Below are 15,259 nucleotides of genomic sequence, written 5' to 3'. Positions count from 1 at the left end.
CGTTAGATCAAAAGATTAAACAATACAGTTTTAACTTGACATTGTGCCACATGACGTTACCGTCTTTTTTTCTAATTATAGTAATCTGGAATCAATTTAATAAATAATGTTGGTTTTTGTATATAAATTATTTAATTGAATTTCGGGTTAACTGAATTGGAAAATCTGTGATAAAACACAGGAACATGGTAAAAAAACAATGTGATATGGATCATGTCATCCGTTGTGACATTTATTATCATCATGCAGTATTCATATAGCTACGACATTGTACGTAGTGTTTTAAGTCCATAGTCATGTCACTAACTGTCCCTTAGAGGGGCTCACACCCCTAATGTTCCTACCATTGTCATATGTCTTTATTACAGTCTAAGGGCAATGTTGGGGGAGAAGCCAATTTACCTCACTGCATGTTTTTGGAATGTGGGAGGACATCTTTGCAAACACAGGGAAAACCTTCAAACTCCATGCAGATAGTGTCCCCACTGAGATTCAAACCTGGGACCCAGAGTTCTAACATCTGAGCCACTGTGCTGACCTTTCATGTTTTGTTCCATTTTGAATGCGTTTGCAACTATAAACAAACCTAAACCATAAAACTCAATTTTATACTATTATAGCTAATTTTCTCACACTTTAACAAATATTTTCTCAAAAATTAGATATTTAAACACTGCTGTTTTTTAAAAATTCTCTCCCATGCATGAAACTGCCCAGCCTGTATTCTTCCATTTGTGCTTTAGTTAGTGTATTCTACTACACATGTTCTGCACCGCTAGTATGGGTTCACAGAGTTGTATTTATAACATTTTCAGAGGACACTTCTGCTTGTTGAAAAAGTATCATAACATAAAAATTATTTTATTTGAAACCTGGACTACGAAATTTTTATCACAATGATTTTTAGGCTTTCCTTTAAAGCAGTTGGAGCTCCAGTGGATTGTTATGACACAGATTCTGAGGAAGGTTCTTCATTCCATTTTACAAATATCGCTAACAGTCAAAATTCCATTCTGGTTGAACGTGACTTTTATTTATAAGCTATCTTAGCAATATATACCCTATGTAATACAGCTATTTAAAAAATCGCTTCCGGATTGTAAACAGGCATTTAGGGTCTCTTCAATTTAATCACCTAATCTATGTTTTATTATGTATAATCAGAGGACACCATGGAAGCATCATTAATGGAGAGCCCCAGTGCTGTCTGTTAAGTTTCTTACATGATACATTTTTGGCATGTCTACAACTTGGAGAAATATGGACTAAGTAAATTAAGCTTTGTTCCTATACATACGGATACGTAAAAGCATATTGAAGTATCATGTCCTTGTTTCCCCCACGTGAATAATATATAATTGCTGTATCACATTACTACAACGAATGCCTTCATTGAAAGGTAGGGAAGAAATCATCAATGAAGGGAAATGCTCAACAAAATTGTTAGTCAGCTGGGAAATATTGTTGAGAATTCCTGTCTAATTTCTCTTGGCTCTCCCTCACCCCCCGAAAAAGATTTTAGTTCAAGGTGAAAAGTGTACAGAAGTTAGGATAAAACTTAAATTATTGCCCCTGTCCTAAAGCATTACACATTCTGTAGTTCCTGTGTTCTTACATAAACACTTAACAAGCAGACATCCGTAGCTCTTGTATTTCATCTTCCCAATAATTAATCATTAGCTGCGTCTGAATAATATGACAAAATGTAATCGGCCAGGAGCTGAAAAAGACCCTGAGCTGAGATATCAATTACACAGCTTTATTAAAAGTGTATTTTTATCTGTAAGTTGTCATAAACCATCAAGACTCCACCTCGTCTTTATCAGCACAATGACAAATGCAAAATTACAAGCTCAGCAAGTATGTTAACGCCACCTCATCTAATGAAGTCTGCAGGTAACTCAACCCCACTTTATTAGCGTCTGGTGGATCACATTAGGCTCATCAATCATGCTGCTAATACTGTAACTGAGCAAATTTAAAAGAATGGTACAATAACTAACATTCTAGTAATTTTTTTTTACATTTCTATAATGTACCGAAGCAAACATTTGATTCTTTGAAATAGATATTTTGCATACAGATTATAGGAAATAGCAGGGAGATTATTATTTGTGTCAAGGTATATCAATAATGATATCAGGTTGTAGTGGAACTGCATACTCTAATTGACAAAGCTACAGTGGGTCAACTACAGCCTCATTAATTGTTAGACAGGTGGTGTAGTCATGGACAGATCGTATCTAATCTCCAAGGCAATACTTCATGAGATGATATTGCAGGATTTGGACCCATAGTAAACTTTGACTATGATGTTTAAATGAAAGGCACTGTAATGCATGTTCATTTTGTTCAGGCAAATAGAATGCAGAGTAACAATCAAAAAATTTTAAACTGCTCTTGTACATAAAAAGTTAACTGTAGAATGTAAAGGTGCCTTTGGTCATTGTCAAATCTGTTTTATTTGCTAAAAACCCGCCCTTTGACAGGTGCCATTGTAAGGAGATAATCAGTTATTCCCTTTACTTGTCTAAGTTATAGCTGGTTAGTGTATAATTGAATAATAGTATTAGTACTGCTAAATCATCATCATTATTACAGTCTACATTTATACATATTAGGATAAAAATCAATTGTTCTTGACTTTCCTAAATCAATAGTTCTTGTTTTTGTGTTCCTCTGATTACCTACAATTATCTCTTTGCAACAGCCCTGACTCCTGATCCAAAAATCATATTAAATGATAACTGCTACTTCAAAGGGCTTGTACAGCATCATTTTTTTGTCCCTATACACAAAATTCAAAAACCAGCTATCTTTCCTGAACTTTCCTGTAACCTTGGAGATGTCCACTCTTATTATACCTAATAAATTGCACAGAGAAGGATTTTGGCTGGGAAACATCAAGCTATCCAATATTCACCAGCACGGGATGTAGCTAGACAACTTCAAAATAATAAATTCTTGTATTTCTTGGTTAAAGAAGAGGTTATTGCATACATTTGTCAAAACTTACTAACATGTCAAGGCACTCTTGCAAAGTTAGATATCTAACTATTTGAGCTCCAAGCCTGTTCAGCAATGAATTGAAAGCATGATTACCTTGGAGGTAGCTCCATGCATTGTAACAATGAACAATACAAACATTTCCAAGCACACTAAAATACTTAGGTAAACTGTTTCAATGTTTAAATTATGGACAGATGGGCAGAATGTTATCTCTCTTGGAATATAAACGTATTTAAATATATAATTATGCAATGTCCAACTAAGTAATTTTATTGATATTTTAATATGCTTTTTCTAGGGAGATCAAGGTGCTCCTGGATTGGATGGCATACAGGGGATGAAGGTGAACTACAAACACACAGCCAACAGCTATAGAATTTAGAACTATAATTATTTTTATTCCATTGTGCTGTCAAAACAAGCCTGCTACAGGGGTGATTTATCCTCACTTGAACTAGATCTTATCCTAACCTGAACCAGATTTAAAGCTAAAAAAAACATGATATCTCAAGTAATATGGCAAACGAATAATAGAAATTATGTCTTGTCCTCAAGCGCAGCTTTACTTTCATTGTGTAACTATAGGGTGATGTACAATACATGCTAAGTTCTGTCCTTACAAGGTAAAGATATATGAACCATTGTTTCTACCTACAGGAGTCAAAAACGACAATTTATGTTCTCCCCTATTGTGAATGTTATGCACCAGCAGCAATAGGAGTTTGTGTTCATGTTAACCAATCAGGTTTCAGTTATTTTATGTAAGCATTTAATAAGAACTAGCTGCTATTGGTGATACCTCAATTTGTTTTATTTTTTGTATTTTCAAATTTTATAAACCAGTACTATTTAAAGGATTTGGCTAAGCAGGAAGGGCGAATAGCTTCATATATATATAAATGTTCAAAGAGAATATTGCACTGCTATGTTAACTCTTGTTTTCTAAAGTGTCTGCTACTGGATAAATAGTTAAAATTCACTTTCACTGCTCTGTGCTTCCTATTAGCAGGAAAACTTGAAGGAGGCAGAGACCAAAGTCATCTGCGTATCTTGTCCAAGCACAGCACCATCCATCTTTATAAAACTCATCCCCATTTACCACTTAAAGCAGACCTTTCACTGAATGGTGATTATGTAAACTACCATTGTTGATCTTGTTTAAATAAACGCAGCTTGCCTGGTTGATGTTCTGCCTCTGTCTTTAATACTTTATATATTACTGACCCAGAATGAATATGCAGATCAGACATTGCCACACAACTTGTACAATAGCTTTGCCTATAATTTGTTTAACTCAATAATGGGGCATTAAAGTTTTTTTTCTTTTTGTTTAGGGTGATCAAGGAGAACCTGGTGACAAGGTAAGAGATCTGCCATTCTTTTCTTCAAGAAGAAATATAATGATGTTTCTGTGATTTTCTTTGGGCTGTTTATATGAATGTAAAGAATACTCTGCATATATGCATAGGTATAAAACACTGCTATTCTTTCATCAAATTTTTTTATTGGTAAGGGTAGAGCTTTTATGGTGTCATGCAAACATATCATCTCACTTAAAACAGAATTGAAATGAAAAATTAAAAAAAATCACACTTACTTTTAATTCCGCAGATGCCTCCAGTCCTGCACCGTCCTGGAATTCTTCTTTGCCCTGGCGCCAGTTGTCGCCATCTTTAGCCTTCTTCTTCCTTTTGGGTATAATACCCGATCTTGCACTGTGCAGGCATTAGATCAGGTTACATAGCCCGCTGTAAATGGGGAAAAAAGAGAGCTGATCGTCCTGGGCATGCAGGTGATCATCATCTCTCTCCCCTTTGTTAAGAAAAATGATATGTCCGATATCGGGTATGCTCAAAAAGAGCAGCCAAGAGCCTCCTGGGATGTGTGATGTAGGTATCCCGGGAGGCTTTGCGCTCTCATTCAGTCTTGATTGCCACAGCTATCAAGACAGAAAGGGGAGGTGCAAAAAAGAACAACATTCCTACTTTGTTTGGATGTTTGTTTGGTTGTCTACCCTTTTATATAAAATAAAAATTTATATTTAGGTCTCCTTTAACATTTTAACCTAACCCTCCACATACATCTATTACTAAAAAACTGAGATTGAGATTTTGAGATTGCTGTTCTTTAACTATCCAGGTAATATTATTATTTGTCTCTACATCCCCTGAGGAAACCAATTTATGAAAAGTGTTGGGAACTGAGACGTTTTTAACGTTTTATTTGGACTTAGTAAAGCTTTGACTCTTTGCTCCCTTTTTTCTATTAGAAACTTTCTTTGTATGTCATCTAAAAATTGTATTAGTAGCATAATGCTTTACTAAATATTCAAATGACCTATACTTTGTATAAAAGGAGGTGAGATAGGCACATTAATTAATTATGTATATTTTTATATTTATTCACTCACAGGGTGATATGGGTGAATCTGGTCCTAAAGGTGAAACAGGAGAAAAGGTATTTTATTTTTGGTGGAATGTTCTTTGTGTTGCATTTCTCTTTCCAGGAGCCGAAAGCCTGTAACAATAAAACAAAATTCCAACTTTAAAAGAATATATCCCTGTACAACTAAAAAAATTCATGCTCACTTCATCTTATTCACGTCTCTTCAAAAATGCTTGTTGTCAGCCGTGTCTTAGTTGCCCTCTGCTTGACAATGGAACACCTTCCTATCTCCTCATCTCCATAACACAAGAGAAACATAATCTGTAGTCCAAAAGGAAGGGCTGACAACTATTGACAAATATCTACATGTAAACGTTTCTCTACCACAATTGCATATCTTTTTCATTTCTAATTTGTCAGGTATTGTTTTAAAGTAAAACTGCAACATTAGGGTTCTGCCCTTATTCAAATAAATACATTTACATTTTAACATATCAAAACTTGATGAACTTGGGGGAAAAAGTGCAATTGTCCAAATAATCTTACTGGATTTTAGTGGTAAACTAACAATTGTCAGTCAGGAGGATATAAGACCTATTTAACATGAAAAACATTGGGTTATTTCCTTTGCATGAAATACATTTTGAGCTAACACATGTGAGATTTACCACATCAATATAACATGTGCTAGTCAGGTGGATGGAACACAAAGATACAGCTCTAGCTTTGATAATAATGTAAGCAGTCCTACAAAATACACAGTTGGGGAATGTCCACTTTGGGTCATACATGCCTGTAGAATTGACTGAAGTTTATAATGCTAACTCACAAACAGATGCTCCTTTGAGAAAATGATAAAGATCAGGTTGGATTTTCAGAACAGACTTGAAATCCCCTGGCTTTTTCCATGTGCATCTGTAACAAGTAGAAACAAAGTAATTATCTGCAAATGTCTTCTAAAACATTGCAGGAACTCTCCTTCTCTAAATAACATGTTGAACTTTAAACTCTTGATTTTAAAATGAACTGTGGAAAAAAATGGTCTAACAATAATGGAGTTAACCGTAATCATGATGAAAAATGTTTTTTTCCCCTTCATTTTCTTATTGAAACCTAAACAAGCAGTAGTTAAAAGTTTAGTGACAATTTTATTTTCCATAAAGTTTTTAATGTGCTTCAGATGCTTATTTGAAAGAGTCTTTATTATGAGCCATGTTTACTAATTTTCTGCATCTAACATTAACATATTAGGCACTACTTTACAGAGTACAGAACCAATCACATCAGTCCTTGTCCCCACAAAGGTACTTATAAATGAATGCCCCCACTATACCTATAATAGCACTCACATATATATAGACTCCAGGGCCTCTTTTATCAATAACCACAATTCTCAGGAAGGACAAGAGGACTAACCATTTAGTGAGTATACCGCTCAATATATTGAGGTTTAGTAAATGTGTGTGTGTGTGTATATATATTCACATTGTACAACACCTGGACCCTGTTGATGAGTAGTTTAAAGTGAATCTGTTCTTTGCCCATGAGGGACAAAGCAGTAAGTTTCCGTAAATACAGATCCTCAGGGAAGCATATGCCTTCCTGAAACTCTGGGTCTTTGAAGCGTTGAAATTGTAGCTATGAACCTTGGTAAAAGCGCTGTCACTTGGAATGAGTCACATTTTTCTCCTCACCTAGTTTACAGTTTTTGCAGCAGGGAGAATGGAGGCATCCAAAATTGCAAGATAGGTAAGACCAGAGCCAGAAACATATTCCCAGTCCACCAGAATGATCCCTAAATTAAACTGCAGTTATAAGTTAGTTATAGTAAAACTAGCAGTATATTAGTCTTTAGCACAATAAACAGTCAAGTGCTCACCTTGCCAAAAGTTTACCATAATGTAATATGCACTGCCAGAGAGGTATATACAATATGTTCTTACGTGTAGCGTTTAGGAGGTGGTCCAGGAGCAAAGACCCACTATCCTTGTTGTGTTTGACTCCTTTCCTTACTGCTTCGTTACTCCATGGGTAGCATTACTGCCAATGTAAGAGATTGTGACAGCTTTTATGGTCACCTTAAACTTCCAGGAAGTAATGCTCTGGAAAGTAAAGCTCTATCTGAGTATACTTGCTTGTATTTGATTGTTTTTTTCTTAAGAACAGCTGTCAGCTTTGACAAAATATTTCAAAATCTATATCTGACATCACTGGCGATGTAGTTAGCCCAACAATAGAATGAAACTGTATTCATTTTAGTTAATAAAAAACACCTTCAATTAAGACATGCAGGGATAATGCTCTGGAAACAAAATAACAGCTGCAAGTAAGACTTCCTTTCTGTCAGATGCTGAATATACGCATTGATAAATCATAAAATACCCTTCAGCATATGTAGTTGTTTCACAGTTTGTGTAATTCTAATTATTGTTTTAAGAATTTTGATTAGACCAATTATAGTAAAGCAGGAATTTTTATTTAATTGTCTGGATATTTCCCACTGTGAATACAAATAGTTATTTCATGTTGAACTACTTTTAAAAATTCCTGAAAGGTGACTAAAGTACCTTATAGAAAGAAGTCTGAGCAAACAAACAGAATGCATGCTTACTGACCTGCTCACTCTAGGAACACCATTGTTGTTATTGTAAAGTAATGGACCATAAGGCCTTAATGAGCAATTGAATTTTCAATGAGAAGTAACCATTAATCTGTATGCTATCGCTGAAGAAGATGCAGACATATTGATTCCTCAATCCTAATAGCCTGTGAATTCCATCTACAACTTAAGTGATTCATCATTGTTTTTAGGCATCCATAGGCTACAGCCTAGATTCTGATACTGTTTTATCAGGCTTTTGGGCCTTTGTATAATAGAGAACAATTTTCTTGAAAATGTATTAAACTACTCTGTTTATCACTTGCTGACTTATTAAACCTCTTTAGCTGAGTTTCTAAGTATGAGTATAAATATTATGCTTCTAGCACACGTTTTTGTAGACATTCAGGAGCAATTAAGATTTTTCTACATAAATTACAGGTTACTTAACCTTAAACCTTTGCTTTAATGAACATAAACTAATATGCACTGTTAAGTTTTTTTACTGGGTTTTTTTCATTTTTATTTTAAACTTACTAGAAAAGAACTTTGCCAGTACTAATAAAAAGCACCTAACCGATTGCTTCATTGGAAATTGAAATACTTATTGTGATTACATTTTTCCTTTTATGGTAATTTTATTATTAGTGAATTTAAATATTTATTTTTCTTATTTAACTTCTGTTAATATAGGGGGATCCAGGGTCTTCAGCTGCTGGCATCAAGGTGAGTAAATTCAATGTAAAATTCAATAATAACAGATTAATGTCAAATAACTGTCATAATTTAGTAGCTTAGAGAATGAATGAGCCTTAGCAAGATGATGAAACTGAGCTATTTTTCATTTTTTTAGAACTGTATAAAACTTTCTGACATAGCTATAATGAATTCTCTTTTTTATGTAAATGAAATTATTTCAGTAGTTTACTCTCTTGCAGGGGGAGCCTGGAGAATCAGGTCGTCCTGGGCAAAAGGTAACACTGAGCTGGATTTCAGCATGAAAAGTATCTTAGATATTGTATTTGTACTGAGGATGAAGCAGTATTAACAGATTACTATTAAAGTAATCCTCTAAAGATGCAGGAAGCATCAACTTTTTTTTTTTTTAACAAATAAGTTATATTCACTAAGCTTTAAGAATCCTTATCTGCCAAAATAACCGTCATTGTGAGAGCCAATGTGATCGGGACACATAGAATAAAAGCTACTTAATTCCTATAACTTATAAAAGCAATATACACATATGTTAGCTTAGATAAGTTTAAAGTCAGTCAAAATGTTAAATTTTACCATTTTGAATGTCAGTGTGGTACTCTGAAGTGAGCTTTGTATGAAATGTTTAATTTTTGTAAAAATCTTCAGTTCTAAACACCATACAGAATACAATGAAAAGATGACTATTGACAGTTAAAGTGGGGCTTGATGCTTTCTTACTGACTGGGGTCCTTCAGACACCTCCCAGCTCCTTTGAACATATTAGAAAAACGGTCACATGGGCCTTACAAAACCATGCGCCAAGACCGAGCAATAAGGAGAGAGAGGTTCCCCTCAGACTAGTTAGCACTAAAGTGTAGGAAAAAGACTGCTATCCCCCTCATTCATAACTGAAAAAAAATATATTTCTGAGTTACAAGTCTGTACCACAGCCTATTCACCAGGCTAAAACTTCAGTTGGACTGCCCCATTCTTCTAAGTTATTTTTTTATTAAATTTGAGAGTGGGAGATATAAAGGGGGATAGGCAAGAGGAAGAAAGGGAGTAAGAAAAGAGAGAGGGGGAGTAAAGGATCATAGGGAAGTTAGGAGTAGGAAGCGGAAAAAACAGAAGCAGGTAAGAGAGAAAAGATAATAGAATAGGAAGAATGTGCAAAGTTGTACAATCATTATACATCTATGAAACTTAATTGGAAAATTGAAAGAGGTCCTAGGGACGTGTGGAAAAATATTTTTGTAAATTAGGGTTCCCTTAAGCAGGATATCTGCCAACCCTGAAATACAGTATTTATATGTGAACATGAAAGACAGGCAGGGTTTTATGGCAAAAATGATCTTGTATTGTCTTACATATTCATAAAATAAACAATAGTTGATTTTTTGTACAGTATATTTCAGTATGGCCTCGTTCCTTGAGGTCCAGTACCTATACACTAGACATAGATCATCTAATTAGTGGTTTTATCATTCCTGTATGGCATGGAGCAAACCATATGTATGAAGAACACAGGTAGGTAGAGGTGTTTTTGCACGCAGCCTTGTTACTCAACGCTTTTTGTCCTTTTTTAGGTTTCCTCAAGGGTAGCTGTGCGCTTAGTGTAGTGGTTTGCGTTTAATATTTTTTGTTACCCAGGATGTTTGGGATAGATCATCTATGCTTTTGTGGAGGGTACTCCCATTTTTTTGTGGTTATCTGGTCACAGAGACAGGATCAGTGTTCGTGGGGGATGCTTAGCAGTTTGCCAATAAACAAAGAAGATAGAGAGAAGATAATCAAATCATATTTGCTCCTGTTTGATTTTTGGAGACGCGCGAGGGTAACTAGGCTGTGTGCAAAAACACATGTATGAAACTTAATCAAACCTTTGAGAAAGTTGTTTTCATACAGCTAATTGCCATCTATAATATGTGATGTTTTTAAGGATGATACAGGTATTGAAAGATTTGATATTTTCAGAATAATTTTCCAAAGCCATTTTTACATTTTTGGTAATTTTATTTACCTGATACCTTTTTTACCAATTATTTGATTTTCGTTTATAGGTTTGCTGTCTATAGATGTTTTGTTTCATTTTTATCTGCTTTAAAAATCTCTAACATGTGATTATTGTACAAGTTGTGTTTGTATATTAATACTGCATGTCTAACCACAGAAACTAACACAGAATTCGCTCTCATAGCAACACAAACTGTTGTGTGTTCCGGCTTTATTTTCATCATTAAAAGATATCAGCAGTAACAACAAGTTATTTACAGTGAAAAATTATGGAAAAAGAACAAATGAAAGGGATGCTTGCTACCGCTGTGAATCACATAGCATATAGCTTCACACATTTCCTGCTTATCTTGGGAGAAACTCATTATAACTGTCTAAGACCCTAGAAGAAAGATCTCCCTTTGGCCGAGAACTATCAAGGGGTCCATATATTTCAGTGGAGACTACACTAGAGTTTAATTTGGAGCTCTAGGCGAAGAGTTACATACAAACCCATATTTCCATCTCAATTTTTTTTTTTTTAAGGTGGAATTTCCATTCCAAAGGGAGTAACAGGTGAAGGATATTGGTACTTTGCAGTGCTGGATATTATTAATTGGGCTAGGATCACTCAACAAAAATAACAGAATTGAGTGGGGGTGACCAAGATGTAAACTGTACATTGGATATGGTTATATATATATATATATATATATATATATTTATTTACATATAAAAATATTTTTTTAATCATTTCACTGCTTTCAGTCAGCAAAGAATTTTCAGGTTCATTCTTTTAATTTGGTCTGTGGAAGGTAATTATATGAGAGAGAATTTGCAAGTTATCCCACTTGCCAGTACAACTTAGCTCAGTCATGTATACAACTTCAGTAAATTAGTATCTAAGTCACATTAATGGTTCTGTTCTTAAGGTTCAAGCACACACTTTTGTCAGTATGAAAAACAGTTTCTTGATTTATTTATATTCTTTAAAAGAAATCTCATTTATTAACTTGCATTTTTTAACAAAGCATATTACATTCCAAATCACAGTTGTTTACACATTGTGTACAAATCAGACTAGGACCTACTTTCTGAACGGGAGGTTCCAGATAAAATAGAAATCTGCATTTTGTTAAAGGTGCTCTATTTTTTGCAGATTCCACCTCTGGAATTGTTGCAACCATAAAACACAATGGAAGTTGGTTTACTAAAGGTGTTTAGGCTGTTCCCCTAACAAAGTGAAATACTTTTCAAAGTCATTTTCACATTTTCATAATTACTGCTTAGTGAATATAGTGAAAATCATCATTTTTTGGGCTTCACATGATTGGATGTTTTAAATCAACAAAGCGTTGTTGAAACCTCTTTGTTTTTTTGCTGTCTGTGTTCCCATTAGGGAGATTAAGGCCCCTTTGAGACTTCAAAACCGCAACTGGCAGCGGTTTCCAACCTCCTTTCTCCAACCACTATGCTGTCAACTGCAAAGGTTTCTCATGTGATTGAGTGAGGCTGAGGGGCGGTTCTTCCTCCAAAGGAGGAAAAGCAACCACATGGCTGGTAGCTATTTGTCGGTTTCAGGAACCGCACCACTATCCACCACAGCCAAATGCAAACAAATGTACAAAATAGATTGCAACTGCTTCGATCCAGTTAAATAGGAGTAGTTTGGAGTGTGGTTAATCCTGCATTAGAATGCTGTGGTCAGTCACAAGTCTAAAATGATCCTTTGATGTATAATATATAGAGGTTGCAAATGACAGAGAGATACAAACAATGACACAGGAGGAGGAGAGGGCCCTGCCCATAGAGCTTACGATCTGAGAGAGGAAGATGGAAAAAATGCTACTGATTTAACCTACTTATTCTATCAAAAGTTAAAAAGTTGCCTTTAGATATAATTTTAGTTGGCAAAAGGAAGCGTTCAGATAACATACAAAAGAAACATTTTTAATGGTGTCAGGTGATGAAGTGCAAATCATTACTTCTGCTGTTCAATGAAATATAGGTGAAAATGAGATTTGGTTGCAATCTATCCAACAGACTTTAAAACAATATCCTGCATTTCAATTGTAAAATTCATCTCATTGTAAGATTCAGATGTAGAATAAAAATGTCTTCCCATTCAATTCTCACCTAAAACTAAATGACAGATTTCCTGATATATAATAAGCTGAAAGCTCTTCTGTCATTTTTATATACCGGTAATTTGTTTTCAGAATTTAGTTTGTTTCAAGGTGAAAATGATGTTTGGTATGTTCTTTGAAAGCAGCAATTACACTTTAGATCATTTTCTATAATTAAACTATTTTGTGCCTCGGAAAACAGACAGAGAAAAGCATGACATTGTATGCTTTTGTCTAGTGAAGGAAATGGCAAAGGCATAGAATATAGGAATATAACCATATTGATATAACGGTAAATACAACTATTACAGTTCTGTTTGTAGTGTAAAGAACTCAGTCCATCTTCTGCAACCTGTGATTCCGCTCACGGCTATTGGTAAAAAACTGCAATTTGCCTGCTATGTTTATCGTATGATATCAGCAGTTAGAGCCCTTTCTCTTGATTATATTTCTGATTGGTATTACAATTGTAATAATGATATATCCACTACAACTATTGTATAGAAGTAAGTTATAAACTGGTTCACTTTGCAACCTCTTTTTTGTCAGCATTCAACAAATGGTTTCATTTACATTTATAAAGTTACAGTCTATAAACAAGAAAAAGATAAAGCCAGTAATGTGTCTAAGAACTGATTTTGAGAAGAACCAAATTTAATTTAGAATTAAGCTAGCACCAAACCAGAAGAGAAAACTGATCAACCTGGACAAATCTCTTCATAAGATATTTACAGGCAATACAGGTATAAAGAAACAATAATACTGCAATTGTTCTTCGAAAAACTTCAAAAATAAATTTGGCATCAGTGGTTCAAAAACCTTGTAGTCTAATAGTGTTTCTTAACCAGGGATCTGTTGAACCCTACAGTTTCTCTAGAGGTTGCTAGGGGGTCCTTGAGCAATGAGCAGCTTGATGCTCCCAGGTCGATTTTACTGACACCAATGATCGTTTTGGCTATCTGTAAAAATGATATTCTTCCCATTGACCATCACACTAATGTACCATGGACTGTGGATATAGTCATTGTTGAAGTGGTTCTGAAGGTCTGAAAGTTAATTAAAGAGTTCCCCATGTTAAAAGCTCATCTAAAAGGTGGCAAACTGATGAGTAGGAAAACTAAGCTTAATCACTGAACAAGCTTTTATGAACAGACTGAATTATGAAATTGAAAATGGTAAGGCAATAGCAGCAAACTGACTATTTTTAATCTTTATTATTATAACATTTTATAACTTCGGAATTAGGTTGGGAGAAACAAATGATGTTAGGACAGACAGTGCACATACACATTTTAGTCATTTATAAAATATGAATGCAGTATTAAAATTGTATACTCTTTACTAGTAGTGCTGCTTTTACAGCATTACAAAAGATTTTGTTGTAATCTGGCTGTGGTGGGATGATTGCTTACTTCAGTTGGCTAGGTGATACTATTCATCCCAGGTTGCATGTAGCTATTTTAAACGTCTTCCTTTTTAAGAGGTTATCAATTGTTTATTGTACTATCATGTCACAATCACGTGCCATTGTAAGCGCGCAAAGTTTAACATAAATCAATATAAAATCTACCCAGGTAGGGTATTTGGTCAAAAAGGGTTTTAGTAAAATACGTAATTGTTTTCTAAACAGCTTGCTTTATATTTTGTTATACAGAAATATTTTTTTAAGAATTGTAACAGTTATTTATTACAGCCAACCCTGCTCTTTGCTCTTTTTCTAAAGCAGACAGTCTTTTACCGTCTGCTGGTGACCATTAAAGCACTTTATTGCTACAGTTGTGCCTTTGTGAGGGTATAAAATCTGCTGTTACTGTTTCATTATGTCTGCCCTTTTCTCACCACAAGAACATATTTTTCTGTAATATGATTTTTCTGTAGGGTGAACCAGGGCTTCCTGGGCTACCTGGACTTCCTGGAATAAAGGTAAAGAGCTTTTTTCACAACACTGTATTTCTATAACTGTACTTATTCATATGGTATATTCTAAAAACTTTTAACAGATTTCCCTAATTGCTTTACAATTATTTTACAACATCATATGTAGGTAATTAACTGCTTAACTGAATATAAAGATAATTCTATTTGATGAAATTATCTCATCCAATTTATTTATGCATTCTATTTTATTTCCCACTGTGACCATGATACTTTTTTAAACAACAAGATTAACTGAATTAAATTTGTTTGAAGATATTTACAGGAATGGCTCATAAAAAAAGATCTAAACTTAATTCAATGCATAAAAGTAGAACATACAATACATAAAAGTAGAAGCAGTGTTGAGGATTTTAACACACAATCCATAAAGGTAGAAGCAGTGTTGAGGATTTTAACATACAATACATAAAAGTAGAAGCAGTGTTGAGGATTTTAACACACAATCCATAAAGGTAGAAGCAGTGTTGAGGATTGTAACGTACAATGCATAAAAGTAGAAGCAGTGTTGAGGATT

The 15,259-nt window shown here is 34.4% G+C and overlaps 1 protein-coding gene across 1 annotated transcript in view; it reads left to right on the top strand.

The window, feature by feature from the left end:
• The window catches only part of COL25A1 (collagen type XXV alpha 1 chain), a 250,742-nt gene that overhangs the window by 171,060 nt on the left and 64,423 nt on the right, over nt 1-15,259 (top strand). Inside the window, exons 8-13 of the mRNA XM_072406817.1 lie at nt 3,308-3,352; nt 4,344-4,370; nt 5,422-5,466; nt 8,687-8,719; nt 8,932-8,967; nt 14,686-14,730. Of these exons, the coding sequence (XP_072262918.1) occupies nt 3,308-3,352; nt 4,344-4,370; nt 5,422-5,466; nt 8,687-8,719; nt 8,932-8,967; nt 14,686-14,730 (231 nt within the window). The remainder of the gene's footprint in view (nt 1-3,307; nt 3,353-4,343; nt 4,371-5,421; nt 5,467-8,686; nt 8,720-8,931; nt 8,968-14,685; nt 14,731-15,259) is intronic.

This window comes from Pyxicephalus adspersus, chromosome 3, assembly GCF_032062135.1.
Source record: "Pyxicephalus adspersus chromosome 3, UCB_Pads_2.0, whole genome shotgun sequence".
Classification (NCBI taxonomy): Eukaryota; Metazoa; Chordata; class Amphibia; order Anura; family Pyxicephalidae; genus Pyxicephalus; species Pyxicephalus adspersus.
Note: the sequence above shows the minus strand (reverse complement) of the source record. Positions and strands in the feature narration are given on the sequence as shown.